At 31.0% G+C, this 14,989-nt stretch overlaps 1 protein-coding gene across 1 annotated transcript; it reads left to right on the plus strand.

The window, feature by feature from the left end:
* Positions 1-7,591: 7,591 nt before the first annotated feature.
* Positions 7,592-9,695, plus strand: LOC140860790 (uncharacterized). Its single transcript, XM_073263796.1, has 2 exons — positions 7,592-8,585; positions 8,734-9,695. The coding sequence occupies exons 1-2, from the start codon at positions 7,592-7,594 to the stop codon at positions 9,693-9,695; spliced, it is 1,956 nt and encodes a 651-aa protein (XP_073119897.1).
* The last annotated feature ends 5,294 nt before the right edge of the window (positions 9,696-14,989 follow it).

Raw genomic sequence — 14,989 nt, forward strand, 5'->3', positions numbered from 1 at the left:
GATAGCATCGACTATTCTCACACACACATATATACAGCACAAGATTGTGCTGGAGGGTCGGCCACACATCTAGATTGGCTCACTCCAATTCGACATATTTTAACATATAATATTAAAAATTTTATAATATTTTAACATATAATATTAAATTTTCTATAATATATATTTTACCGTACTACTTTAAGAGTTAGTATGAATTTTGAATGCAAAAATTATAACTGAAAAATACGGGAGAGTTTATGCTGCTACTAGGGCCCGGGACCGTTGATGACCCGGTATGCCACCATAGACTCTCCCGAAAAATACATTTAAATAATCCAACTTTTTTAAGTGTTTTTTTAATTTTAAAAAAGTAAAATCGATTTTGACATTTAGATAAATATTTAAAAATTATTTTTAAATATTTTTTGTTTGAAAGCATTTTTTATTTTTTTAAAAAATATAATTAGAAAAAACAAAAGCTTAAAAGTTAGAAATTTTAGTTTTTTTAAAACAAATTTGTAACTAAACGCTACAACTTTTAGAATTTATATTTTTACTTAAAAGGTGCTTTTGATTTCCTGATTTCTCCAATCAAACAAGTTTTAGATCGATTTTTCCAACTAAATTCTCCTCCCAAAAACAGCCCTAATCTGAGTTGGTATCCAATGTTGGATACGCATATATATCTTTGAATAATAATTTATCGCACTCTAATAAGTCTATGGGGTCCAAGGAAATTTTCGAGAAATCATACGAAATTGGAAATATAGAGACGAAGCACATAACTATTATCCCAAAGTGCTTTAGTCATAGTTTGTCTCCTGTATTATGAGCCCATTGTTTTCAGCTAATGCTTTAATTATACGTGGTTAATCATTTTTTAGGAACATCTTTATATCAGCATCTTCCATATATTTCTTAGCTAGTTAACATATTAACCACTTACAACTTATTATATGTACATCAGTTCAATAAATTACTCTATTTACATTAATTATTCAAAGACCAACATGCATGATTAAAGAAACAACCAAAAAAAAAAAGTATAGAAGATTCACCAGTCCCGAAACTGTATTTGTAATTGTATGCCACTAATGAACAATTTGTAGAATGCACGTTCGGTTTGAAATTAACCAACTGTAACATTTTGCTATAAATCATAAATATTTTTGTATTATTCAAGGCTTTAAAGTTAACATTTGTAATTACTAACATAGTTTTTTCCTCCATTATGTGTCATATTTTTCATGAATTGATATTTTTGCCTCTTTAAATCTAAATGTGGACCTCATCTTGGATTTCCCATTTCACAAGATAACAAAAAACTAAAAATTATAATAAGCTAGCAAGTTTATTGATCGCACAACACTTTACACCCTAGCAGAACACTTTGATAACTTATCGTCTATAGGAACCAAGAAAAGGATAGGTGCACATCGTAAGATATAGTCAAGATCCAAATTTAAAACTGGCTCCACAGATCGAATTTATTTAATATATATTAAATCTCATTTCTCCATTTTCATGATGGTCTCTGCTGTACGTTTATTATTTATTCTACGAATCTATACTATATATTAAATTAGGTTAATTAACTTACGCTTACGTTTAGGGACAGATCCAAGAATTTTATCAAGGAAAGACAAAAAATCAAAAAATACAAAAAGATATACATATATATATAATCATCGATAAAAAAAATATAATAAAAAAATATAAATAAAATTTTAATTTTAAATCTATCTTACAATATCTTTTACGAATTGAAATTTTCTGAGAATAATTAATAATAACTGTATTCAACCAACTAGGAAATAAATATCTTTTTTAATATAACTAATAATATCGTTCAAATATCCATTTTTCCATCGATTAATTGATTATGATTTGTTGGAGTAAACCCAAAGAGCAATAAAGATGAATTAAAATAATAAAAAAGAAAGATAATTTCTTTTCACTTTTCAAACTTGGATTACTGATTAATAATAGATGGATTTGAATGATATTTTGTTATTTTAATAATAATTAATTATGTGTACAATTTTTAAAAAACTAAGGGCATTTTGTTCACATAATAATTTTAGGAGGGGCAGCTGCCCCCTTTTGTCTTTACATAGAATTGCCTCTGCTTAAATTGATAAATCGCGACTTCAAAGATTTATTTTGATCTTTTCAACGCAACTGTTTAGAACTTGAATCTTAGTGAGATCACGGATTCAAGTGCTCGACATGGTAGGAAAGCCTGAGAGGGGATTCGAAACGGGATCAGTTAGAAATTTGAAGAAAATATTGAATGTATTCCATTGAAAAGAGAGTTACAGTAGTCGTATCTTTATTGAAGCAAAAGTCGCGTTTCGGTTGAAGAGAAATAAAATAAAGTTCGTGGACCATTATTAAATAATAATGACGCACTTGTATGTATGGACGTTTCAAACTTGGATTCCTATCTACAAAATTTCCAAGGTGCGATTGTATTTGTATGCCACTAATGAAACCGCCGCACCCGTACCTAGAGATGGATCGGTACGATATATCGTACCAAAAATCTGATATCGTATATCATACCAAAAAAATTAGTATAAAATTTTTTCATACTGATACCGTACCGTATACCGAATTTTTGGTATATCGAACTTCCGATATGGCGAAAATCTATACCGTGTACCGATATCGAATTAAAAAAAAATCGGTATGCCAAAAAATTGTCGGTATACGGTATACCGGCAAAAAAGTCGGAATACCAAAAAATTTCATATGTATATTTTTTTAAAAAAAATTATTTTTTGGTATACCGAAAAAAAAATTTATTATTTACCATACCGATACCAATACCGAAATTTTTGATATACCCATTTTTTCAATAATTTTGGTAATTTTTTCAATACGATTTTCCGATATTTCGGTATTTCGGTATTTTTTCCCACCCCTACCCGTACCCACCTAGTATATATTAAAGAAGACCAACGGAAAATAAACAAAAATAATAAACAACAGTGTCTGATATTATTATGTGTTTATCCACAAAAAGAATATTATTATCCACCTTCCATTTTTTAATTTTATCTTCACTCTTGACTCTCGCACAATGTTCTTGTTTGTTTTATGGGATGATAATACATGAATACGTTTTTAAAAAAAATAGATAATACATAAGTGATTATGCATCTTTGTTTCATCCAATAACGTAAATTCGAATTCTATAAACGATTAGAGTTATTAATCATTATATAATTCATGTATTAATACATTCTTATTGTCACGTTGTTCGAACCAAATGATGCCAAGTATTAAATTATATATATACATTTATCTTATATCAAATTGAACGTACCACATATCTCTTGGTATAGTGTCTCAATTGAGATAAATACGAGTTTAGATTTGGTCGGTCAGATTGGCTCACTCCATTATGAAAAATAGGTGGGTTCGATTAGCAATTTTTCAACCACTCAATGACAGGCCATATATATATTCTGTCTGTCTAATCGTGATTTGTTGATCGACTCACCTCTCTAGCAGAGACGGAGTTAGGATTTTTAAGTGAGGTGGGAATTTAGTGTTATGTAATTATTGATTATTAAAAAATTTAAAATATATATACATAATAATATAAAAAAATAATTTTGACTCATATCATTGAGAAAGTTTATTAAAATTTTGAAAAGAAAATTGAATTTCTTATAAATAAAATAAAAATAAAAATTAAATATGTGGTTTCATATTAAATTATGTAAATTTTTCATATTCAATATGTGGTTTCATATTAAATTATGTAAAAGTTAAAAACAACTATTTCAAAGTTTTTCAATATTTAAAATACTAAAATTAAAATTTTAACAACTGCAAAGAAAATATTTAACATGCAGATTAAAAATTAAAATAATATGTAATTTTTTTTATTTACATGTATATTATATTTAGATAAATTATTATACTATATTTTTTTATATACAATTTCAAACTAAGTAATTAGTAAATTTATTATGAAATTTTTGAACAAAATATGTATAAGCGTAATATCAATGAATAAATGTTAAAGCATAAATTTCAATATTTAATTACAAATTTTACACCTAAAACTCCGTGCTCTATGAAATTGAAATTAAAATAGTTAAATTAATCTAATTAATATATCTATGAGATACTAACATTTATATTATTTTTCAGTTTTTTAGAATACTGATTATAATTTTTGTAGTTTGATATATTTAAAAATTGACGATTGTAAAAGAAATCAGATTTAAAAATATAAATATTTATTTAAAGGTAACTGTTTTTTATTTGTTAAACCGTTGAATACATTTGTTTCAAAATCTTTGCAATTAAATGTGATTCATATTATTTGAATTTTTGTATTAGAATTTATTTTTGTAGGACTAATAAAAAATATTCATTGATCTCACAAATATAAAAAAAGTTTTTAATTTTTTTATTTAATCAATTATATATATATATATATAATATATATATATATAATATACAAAAAAAATTTGAAAAAATTGAGGGGGAGGGGGGGGAGACAGGCCACCCACCGCCCCCCTCTAGCTCGTTTCTGCTCTCTAGCATGTGTTGACACCTCTATGCATGGATTAAACACCATTCTAAAATATCAAAAAGGAAAAAGAATATATAATGAGCACATAGCGGTAACGTTTGGTGTCTATGTCTTTATTTTTGTCCTACTCACAGGAGAATTACAAACTGTCACAAATTCTTATAACTTACAGCGGAACACAGATATTGTTTGGATTGAGTGATATGATAAGTAATACATAAATAAATAATATAATGTAAATTAAAAATAAATAAAAAAAATAGTTAATACTTTATTTGATTTGATGGATAGATTATAATTTATTTGATTTAATTGATGTAAAATTAATAATTAATAAATGGATAAATAATATGACGAAAATAACACGAAATTGAATGAGATAAGTTATGTATATATTAATAATATATCAAATCAAACATTCTATAGCGTGTGTGATATAATATAAAAATATTTTATATTAATATTATTTATTTTTCACTATTTCCAGATGCGTGAGATTTAAAAAAATGGGGAAAGAGTTGAAAACGTGAGATCGTTATATTTAAATATTATATTAGTTGCTTGTTTTAGCAATAAACAGTAGAGAATATTATGACAAAACGGTTACCATCCAATCCTCTTGTGTTATAAATAACTAGTTACGGAGCAAATGATTTGCGTGTGTAATATAATGTATTATATTAAATTTTTGTGCTCCGAAAATACATGTGTGTAAGAAGTTAGATTTTTAGTTGAAGAGAAAAGGGAAGAAACTGATACAAAGTGAAAATTTGGCTGAAATCAAAGGGCAAAACTAGAAGAAAATTTTGGTGTCATCACACTGATAAGCACGAATTTTATAGCTTATTTGGCACTTTATTTTGTCGTATTCGTGCTTATTTGGCATTTATATTCTGAGTTTTGTGCATAAATCGTCATATTTTCTATGTTTGTAGGTTTGACTAAGATTTGAGAAGAGCTAAATATTGAAGAAAAAGTCAAACAATTCAATGCCACGTTGGAACTTGGCCGAAGAACACGGAAAAATATTAAGACGCCAAGATAATTGAAGAAAGGAAAAGGCACGGACCCTGTGAATGCTTTGGAAGAGGGTCCGTGCATGTTCGATGCAAAAGAGATTTGGAAGAAAAATAATACACGGACCCCGTGCATCGTCTGGGAAAGGGTCCGTGTACCTTCGGCGTTTGAGGAATTCATTGCAGAATAATGCACGGACCCCGTGCACCTTCTAGAAGAGGGTCCGTGTAGCTTCGTATTTTGTTTGGGCTGGAAATTTTAATACACGGACCTTTTCCGGGGTTCGTGTACTTTGCAAATAAGGAAAAAAATATTTCGCACAGAATTTCGGAATTTTAGAATTCTGATTTGTTTTTTGGACGAAAATAAGGGAGGTATAAATAGAGTCAAGCCCTAATTAGAGAGGACTTTGGAACTTCTGATTTTTGACTGATAAATTTTGGGTGAGATTTTGGGGTTTTGACGGCTGGAGCTTGGAAGAGAAGAAACGCGCATCGCAAGCAAGATTCGGCACTATTGCTGAGAATTTTCTTTTCCTCTTTTTCTGTTTTAGTTTATTATGAATTCAAACATGAACCTTTTGTTTGATTTTATTATTATGGAGTAGTCGTCTTTTGACCGGGGCCACAATAGGGTCAGACTATTGATTTTTGTTTATGGGACGGATTGATTGAATTTTGATTTATGAAATTTTATTGATTAATATTTGTGCTTAATTCTTGCATTTGATCTGGCCAATTAATTGCATGTTTGTCTTTCGATCTGGACTTGAAAAAGAAAAGATTGAAATTTGCTTTAAAAATATTGATCAACACATGGTTAAACCAACTAGAAATGGTATTCGGTTTCAGTGTGCGACTTTAGGCGAAAGTTGGAATTCCATAACTCTGAATGCATTTTTGTTTAATTAAATTCAGTTAGAAATAATTGGACTGTTAAATGAGAATATGGTTATTAATTCTAGAAATAGATTAATAATTATCATAGGGAATTTCGTCGTGAATTTGAATGAATTTGATTTGATTAAATCCAATCCGTGGCAATTATCGATGTCTGGTACCGTTGTGTGTTCCTGGTCGTTTTCCTAAAATTTGAATCAGTCTTAAAGCTTTTCTGCTCTTTTTATTTAATTTAAGTTTTTGCTTTATAATAATTTAGTTTATTTTTTTTAGTTTTATAATTCAGAAAAATCCTTCATTTTTATTAGCCTAGATTAAATTTAATAATCTATTTCTTAGTGTTTAAACATTAGTTTCTGTGGGATCGACTTGGACTCTGTCCAATTATATTATAACTTGACCTGGTACACTTGCCAGTAATTATTTTTAATACCGAAATAATCGGTCAAGTTTTTGGCGCCGTTGCCGGGGACTATTTGTTTACTATTAGGATTGATTATTTAGTTGAGACTAGGTTTTTATTTTACGTTGTTTAATTGTTATTCAAGTGGTTGATTTGTGCACTTTAAATTTTTTTCAGGAGTATATCTCATGTTATATGAGCCGTGCTCGAGATTCTGAATACCTCATACCGCTTGATTTGGAGATTGAAAGCACTCTTCGTCGTATACGTAGAGAACGAAAACAACATAACTTAGCCATTAATTTTGAATCTGAAGAGGAGTTAGAAAATATGGCTGAGGAAGAGAACAACCGCACTCTGATGGACCTTCATCGGCCGTTAGTTGGAGGATATGGATCCATCATTGTTCGCCCTGTAGTTCAGGCGAATACTTTTGAACTTAAACCAGCCATCATCCAGATGATTCAGATGCAAGTCAGATTTGGAGGCACGCCTTCTGAGGATCCGAATGCTCATCTGGAGCAATTCTTGTCAATCTGTGACACCTTCAAAGTTAATGGAGTGACTGCTGATGCTGTTCGATTGAGGCTCTTTCCGTTTTCTCTACAAGAAGAAGCGATAGAATGGCTGCGAGACTTGCCAGAGGGATCAATTACTACTTGAGATGGTTTGGTTGAAGTTTTCATGCATAAGTATTTTCCACCCACCAAAGTTACACAGCTTCGGAATGCAATTATGTCGTTTAGGCAGAAAGATGTAGAATCACTGAATGCCGCATGGTCGAGATTTAAAAAGATGTTGAGAGTATGTCCAGTACACGATCTCTCCATAGGCCAACAAGTAGAGACTTTCTACTACGGGGTTGATTCATCTGTGCGTTCCATGCTTGATGCAGCTGCCAATGGCAGCCTATATAGAAAAACTCCTGCAGCAGCACTTGAAATCATTTCGAATATGGATGAAAGCAATGTTAGTTGGCAAGACAGCAGGAGGGAAAAAAAAGTTGGATTTCTGGAGATGGATGCTCTGACAGCAATTACAGCAAAACTTGATGGACTGACTCATCAAGTATCTCAACTGCAAGTGAATAAATCTGCACCATCAAAGCAGGTGAATCAAGTCATGGGAAGCACTGCGGCAGTTGAAGGATCAGCGAGTGGCATTCCATACATGCCAGATTCATTTTTTGAAGGACCGCCAGTTTTTGAAGGAGATTCGGTGAATTATGTGGGGAGCCAAGGGCGACAACAGTTTAATCAGTACAGTTTCTCATACAATCAGGGTTGGAGAAGTCACCCAAATTTTGGGTGGAAACAGGCTGAAAATTCTGTCGAGCCTCAATGTTTTAATCTACCTCAGCAGCCTGCACAGCAAAGGCCTCCGCAGCAAACAGTTAGACCTCCACAAGATGCTGGACCTTCTATGCCGCCGGGTTTCAACACATCTGAGAACAAGTCAAATCTTGAAGATATGCTTGCAAAATACATAGCTGGAAACGAGATGAGATGGCAGAACCATGATGCCATGATGCAAAGGGTTGAAACTCAGTTGGAACAATTGGCGAACCAATTATCTTCCCGGGCTCCAGGCTCACTACCTAGTGACACAGTGAAGAATCCTAAGGAAGTGAATGTCATCTTTGTGCAACAAGCTATGACAGTCAAGACAGAGGAGATAGAAGTCAAGGTAGAGCACACACCAGAACAAGTCATTCTTTCTCCATGCAAAGGTAAGAAAGGTAAGGAAGATGACTTAAATTCTAATGTATATTTCTAGTCTTCCTTTTCCCCAAAGAGCTAGACAATTAAATTTTGATCATCAATTTAAAAAATTTCTTGAAATTTTCAAGAAACTCCATGTTAACATCCCTTTTGCAGATGCCCTAGCTCAAATACCGAGTTATGCTAAGTTCTTGAAAGAAATTCTAGCAAATAAGAGGAAGCTGACCAATTTGGGTACCGTGAATTTGAATGAGGAATGTTCGGCAGTACTTCTAAACAAACTCCCACCAAAACTTCAAGATCCAGGGAGTTTTTCTATACCTTGTGCTATCGGTAGTATGCCATTTGATAAGACTTTATGTGATCTAGGTGCTAGTATCAATTTAATGTCATATTCACTTGCAAAAAAATTGGGTATAGGAATAACGGAACCTACCACTATGTCCCTCAAGCTTGCTGATAGATCAATTAAACATCCTAAGGGAATAGTGGAGAATGTTTTGCTTAAAGTTGATGAATTTATCTTTCCTGTGGACTTTGTGGTACTTGATATTGATGATGATCGTGAAACTCCTTTGATATTAAGACGTCCATTCTTGGCAACCAGTAGAGCATTAATTGATGTTCAGAAGGGGGAATTAATACTTCGGTTGAATGAGAAGCAAGTGGTGTTTAATATGTTTAAAAGTGATTCCTCTTATCCTAAAGTCAATGATTTTTGTCTGAATATTGATGCTCATGGTATATGTGTAGGTAGCAATGTTGAGGTACGAAATGAAGTGAAATTGTCCTCTTTGAAGACGAAAGAATTAACTGCAATCTCGCAAAATCCAAAATTTTCTGTCGAAGAGCCTCCTGGACTTGAATATAAATCTTTGCCCTCTTATTTGAAATATGTGACGTTGGAAGATTCAAGTATACCTGTAATTGTGTCATCTTATTTGGCAGGTAGGGAAGAATCAAAGCTTGCTAGGCTCTTACGCGATTATATCCGCACAATGGGGTGGAGCATTGATGATATAAAAGGACTTGGACCCATAGTGATGGTGGATGACAGCATAGGCAGAAATCGTGGTGACGAAGGATATAGATCCACGACATCAAATGATCCACCTTAAAATTGAAAGGGAAGCACAGTCGGGCTATAGACTATAAATTTAGCGCTTGCTGGGAGGCAACTCAGTTTCTTTTCCTTTTGTTTTTTTATTTTTTTTATTTTATTTCATTTTGTTTTGTTTTTATTGTTTAATTTATTTTTAGTTCTTCTTTAGTTAATCTCGGTGAATTTTTGTGGGTGCAGATTTTCACTGAATCTGAGTAAATCGATGATTGAGGAGGAGAGAGCGCGCGTATTGTTGGGCGTCTTATCATTCAGGCTGTCACCTGCCCCTTGTGTTACATGGCCAACGACATTTTTCAGGGAAGTGTTTTTGGTATTACTATTTTTCTTGCTTTATGTTTTATTAGCTTAACACTGAGGACAGTGTCGCATTCTAAGTGTGGGGGTAGGTCGTTCATTACACTATGTTTCACATCACTTAGCATCACTTAGCAAAATTTTTCAAAATAAAATGAGATGAGCACTTGTGGTACATGACATACCAATTAGTTTGCTAGATTTTTGATCGCCTGAAAAATTGTTTTGTGCCTAGAACTGAATGAGATTAGCTGCAGTTGCAAGGAGAGACTTTGATATGAACTAGTTTTGCATTGACTTTATGAGACACCCTAAATGCACTTTTGTCAGACTTATGCAAGTTAATTGTGAATTGGTAAGAGGTGATCTCATGAAAAAAAAAATTGGAGAGTTTTTGAAGCAGTTTTTATCCCTAGAACTTGTCTGATTAGTCCTCGAAGCGAAAATTTGAATGATTATGACTTAGGGATGATTTAGACGATCTTTGGACCGTTTGTGCCTTTCGAGCCTACCTGATGCATCACTTTTATCCCTAGTAACCCCATTGAGCCTGATAAAAATCGAATGGTGTGTGCCAATGGCACACAATTAGACCCCATTCGTCATTCTTTCTATCCTACATTGACCACCTAATTTTTATCCTATACACTATTTTTCCTACCTACGTTTTGAGAGAAACATACCCTTTTGGCGCTTTTAAATATACAAAAACTCCAAGTATTCACAGAAAAAAATATTTGAAGGAGTTGGTGAATTATTTTTGAATGAAAGAAATGGTTGAATTGCGGAAAAAAAGAAAAAAAATGATTAAAAAGAGAAAAAAGAAGAGTACCAGAAAAATTGAAGGGGTATTGAAAAGAAAAAAAAATAGAGGAAAAAGAAGAAGAAGGGGTTGCATTGAAGAAGTAAAAGAAGGTGATGAAATTCAATAATTGATGGGAATGGAGCTTTTTAATTGCGCTAAATAACAATTTGTTTGTTGTCTCTCAATTTTGTTTTTCTATCCTTTATTGTAGCCGTGAACCGTGGCCTAACGTTATAAGCTTAAAAGACCTATTGACCGAGTCATGATTGTTCCACATTTAGTAGAAAGGGATATGAAAGATAAGCATATGGGGCGAAAAAAAAAAAAATATTGATTGGTGAATAAACATGAGAGATCCTTGAACCGAATAACTTTTGAGGAGTATAGGTTCTGACACTCACACTACACACGTCTCATTCTGTTGATCTTTACTGGGTAGTGTTCGAGTTTTGAATTGTGATGAAAGCGAGGCTTGTGATTTTCGACGTATGAGCTTTTGATTGGGTGTGACAAGATTTGGTAGATTGAAAGGTTTTGATTGTACTACTTTGTGCGATATTTCTCATCTCTAATTTTTTCTGATTTGTTCGAAGACGAACAAAAGCTAAGTGTGCGGGATTTGATAAGCACGAATTTTATAGCTTATTTGACACTTTATTTTGTCGTATTCGTGCTTATTTGGCATTTATATTCCGAGTTTTGTGCATAAATCGTCATATTTTCTATGTTTGTAGGTTTGACTAAGATTTGAGAAGAGCTAAATATTGAAGAAAAAGTCAAACCATTCAATGCCACGTTGAAACTTGGCCGGAGAACACGGAAAAATATTAAGACGCCAAGAGAATTGAAGAAAGGAAAAGGCACGGACCCTGTGCATGCTTTGGAAGAGGGTCCGTGCATGTTCGAAGCAAAAGAGATTTGGAAGAAAAATAATACACGGACCCCGTGCATCGTCTAGGAAAGGGTCCGTGTACCTTCGGCGTTTGAGGAATTCATTGCAGAATAATGCACGGACCCCGTGCACCTTCTGGAAGAGGGTCCGTGTAGCTTCGTATTTTGTTTGGGCTGGAAATTTTAATACACGGACCTTTTCCGGGGTCCGTGTACTTTGCAAATAAGGAAAAAAAATATTTCGCACAGAATTTCGGAATTTTAGAATTCTGATTTTTTTTTTTGGACGAAAATAAGGGAGGTATAAATAGAGTCAAGCCCTAATTAGAGAGGACTTTGGAACTTCTGATTTTTGATTGATAAATTTTGGGCGAGATTTTGGGGTTTTAACGGCTGGAGCTTGGAAGAGAAAAAATGCGCATCGCAAGCAAGATTCGGCACTATTGCTGAGAATTTTTTTTTTCCCTCTTTTTCTGTTTTAGTTTATTATGAATTCAAACATGAACCTTTTGTTTGATTTTATTATTATGGAGTAGTCGTCTTTTGACCGGGGCCACAATAGGGCCAGACTATTGATTTTTGTTTATGGGACGGATTGATTGAATTTTGATTTATGAAATTTTATTGATTAATATTTGTGCTTAATTCTTGCATTTGATCTGGCCAATTAATTGCATGTTTGTCGTTCGATCTGGACTTGAAAAAGAAAAGATTGAAATTTGCTTCAAAAATATTGATCAACACATGGTTAAACCAACTAAAAATAGTATTCGGTTTCAGTGTGCGACTTTAGGCGAAAGTTGGAATTCCATAACTCTGAATGCGTTTTTGTTTAATTAAATTCAGTTAGAAATAATTGGACTGTTAAATGAGAATAGGGTTATTAATTCTAGAAATAGATTAATAATTATCATAGGGAATTTCGTCGTGAATTTGAATGAATTTAATTTGATTAAATCCAATCCGTGGCAATTATCGATGTCTGGTACCGTTGTGTGTTCCTGGTCGTTTTCCTAAAATTTGAATCAGTCTTAAAGCTTTTCTGCTCTTTTTATTTAATTTAAGTTTTTGCTTTATAATAATTTAGTTTATTTTTTTTAGTTTTATAATTCAGAAAAATCCTTCATTTTTATTAGCCTAGATTAAATTTAATAATCTATTTCTTAGTGTTTAAACATTAGTCTCTGTGGGATCGACTTGGACTTTGTCTAATTATTATATTATAACTTGACCTGGTACACTTGCCAGTAATTATTTTTAATACCGAAATAATCGGTCACACACCATACCAAAAACAGTTTTTATAATGTTATCAAGCATTATAATAAAGTATAGATAATAATAATAATAATAATAATAATAATAATAATAATAATAATATTATTATTATTATTATTATTATTATTATTATTTTTATTATTATTATAAGATATATATTGTGATTAATATGTAGACAATAAAAACAACTTTAATACAAAATTTATTCTAATTATTTTCTAAAAAATATTTCTTATTATTTACAAAGATATTATAAAAAAATTCATCCACTGTAAATTTTTAGATTTATGCAGTATCTAGATATTTTCTATATATTTACCTAAACTTCAAAAAATATCATCCAAACTAAAAATAAAAATCAGAGGAACCAAACATATATTTAAAAAAAAAAAGATTGCTCTGACACTTTTCGTATGCACATGAACATTATATATATATATATATATATATATATATATATATATATATATATATATATATATATATTAATATATATATATATATATATATATATATATATATATATATAACGACAACCCCGAAAGTTACTATTTTTCAAAAAAATTCTTGAAAGATTTTTTTAACTGTTACTATTTTTTTTAGATAAACAAAATTAGAAACAGTTAAAAAATATTTCAAGAATTAATCAAGTGTAGCACTGAAAAAAAAAAGCAGATATTTAATAGCGAAGAGTGTTATTTTTAATTATTATTTTGTTAGGACTATGGCCGGCAAAAAAATACCAAAATGTCGTCATACCGCCTTTATCGTACCGAAAAAAACTCGAAAATATCGAAAATTTCGGTATAACTTAAATTTCGGTACGGTATGATATCGTACAGAAATTTTCGGTATCGGTATAAGATTTTTGAATTTTCGGTATGTCGGTATACCGTAATAAAATTGGTATACACGATATCGGTATGATACCATGTATACCGATATTTTTTTAAAAAAAACAGTATAAAAATCGGTATACACGATATTATACTGATATCGTACCGAATTTCGATATTGGGTATGGTATCGGTATAGATTTATGTCATACCTAAATTTCATGTCGGTATACCGAAATTTTCGGTACGGTATCGATATCAGAAATTTCGGTATCGAAATTTTCGATACGATATGCGGTATTCGATACGGTATGTGGTATACCGTACCGAATCACCCCTAGTTAGGACGTGAGGACCGTTATTAAATATGCATCATGTAAAATAAGCATGTAAATTTCCTAGTTCACACTTCCTATTTACTACTCTAATCGCATATTATTATTTGTTAAAAACACATGTACGTTAGCCAAAGGAGTATCTGAGTTGAGTATATAAGAATTTGGTGAATAATAATAAGTTTGATTTTTTTTTATAAACATCTTCACCGACAAGTATGTTGTGTAGAGTTTTATAATGTAATTATGGTGATTTGAATTTTGAAGTTATTATTTTAGCCCAAAAATTTAGGCAATGCGCATCGAAATATATGAACTTGAGTTCCACATCATTTTTAAAAACAAAATGGCGGACACACACATAAACAGAAAAGTACGTATCTAATATAGTAATTACTCCACAAATAACATAAAAATTATTAAGAAATATATTTATACATACTGAATTAAATATTTGCAAACAAATAGTAAATAAATAATTATTATGAAGTCCTTTTAATTTCTTTTTTAAAATTTAAATTTGAATATGATATCCCTTGAAAATATAAACTACATTTAACTGTTTGCATTGATTATATCATTTTGTTTAATTTTGGTTATGATTTTTTTTACTTTTATATATTTATACTCTCTATTCTCTAAAATATTAAAAAAAATTAAATGTTTTTATATAATATCACATTAGAAATATTTTTAGATAATATCACGTTTTCTAACTTTTGAGTGAAGAATCTCATCATGAATTTTTGGTATACTGATTATCCGTGCATTTATATTATTATTTTTTGACTTGGATTTTATATTATTAGTATTATTATTATTATTATATATTAATAAAAACTTTAATATA

Source organism: Henckelia pumila, chromosome 4 (assembly GCF_033568475.1).
Source record: "Henckelia pumila isolate YLH828 chromosome 4, ASM3356847v2, whole genome shotgun sequence".
NCBI classification, from domain to species: Eukaryota; Viridiplantae; Streptophyta; class Magnoliopsida; order Lamiales; family Gesneriaceae; genus Henckelia; species Henckelia pumila.

Coding starts and splice junctions, on each gene's coding strand:
- LOC140860790 (XM_073263796.1), top strand. CDS start 7,592: ATGTCGTTTAGGCAGAAAGATGTAGAATCACTGAATGCCGCATGGTCG. Junction 8,586..8,733: donor CATTCTTTCTCCATGCAAAG/GTAAGAAAGGTA, acceptor TCCCTTTTGCAG/ATGCCCTAGCTCAAATACCG.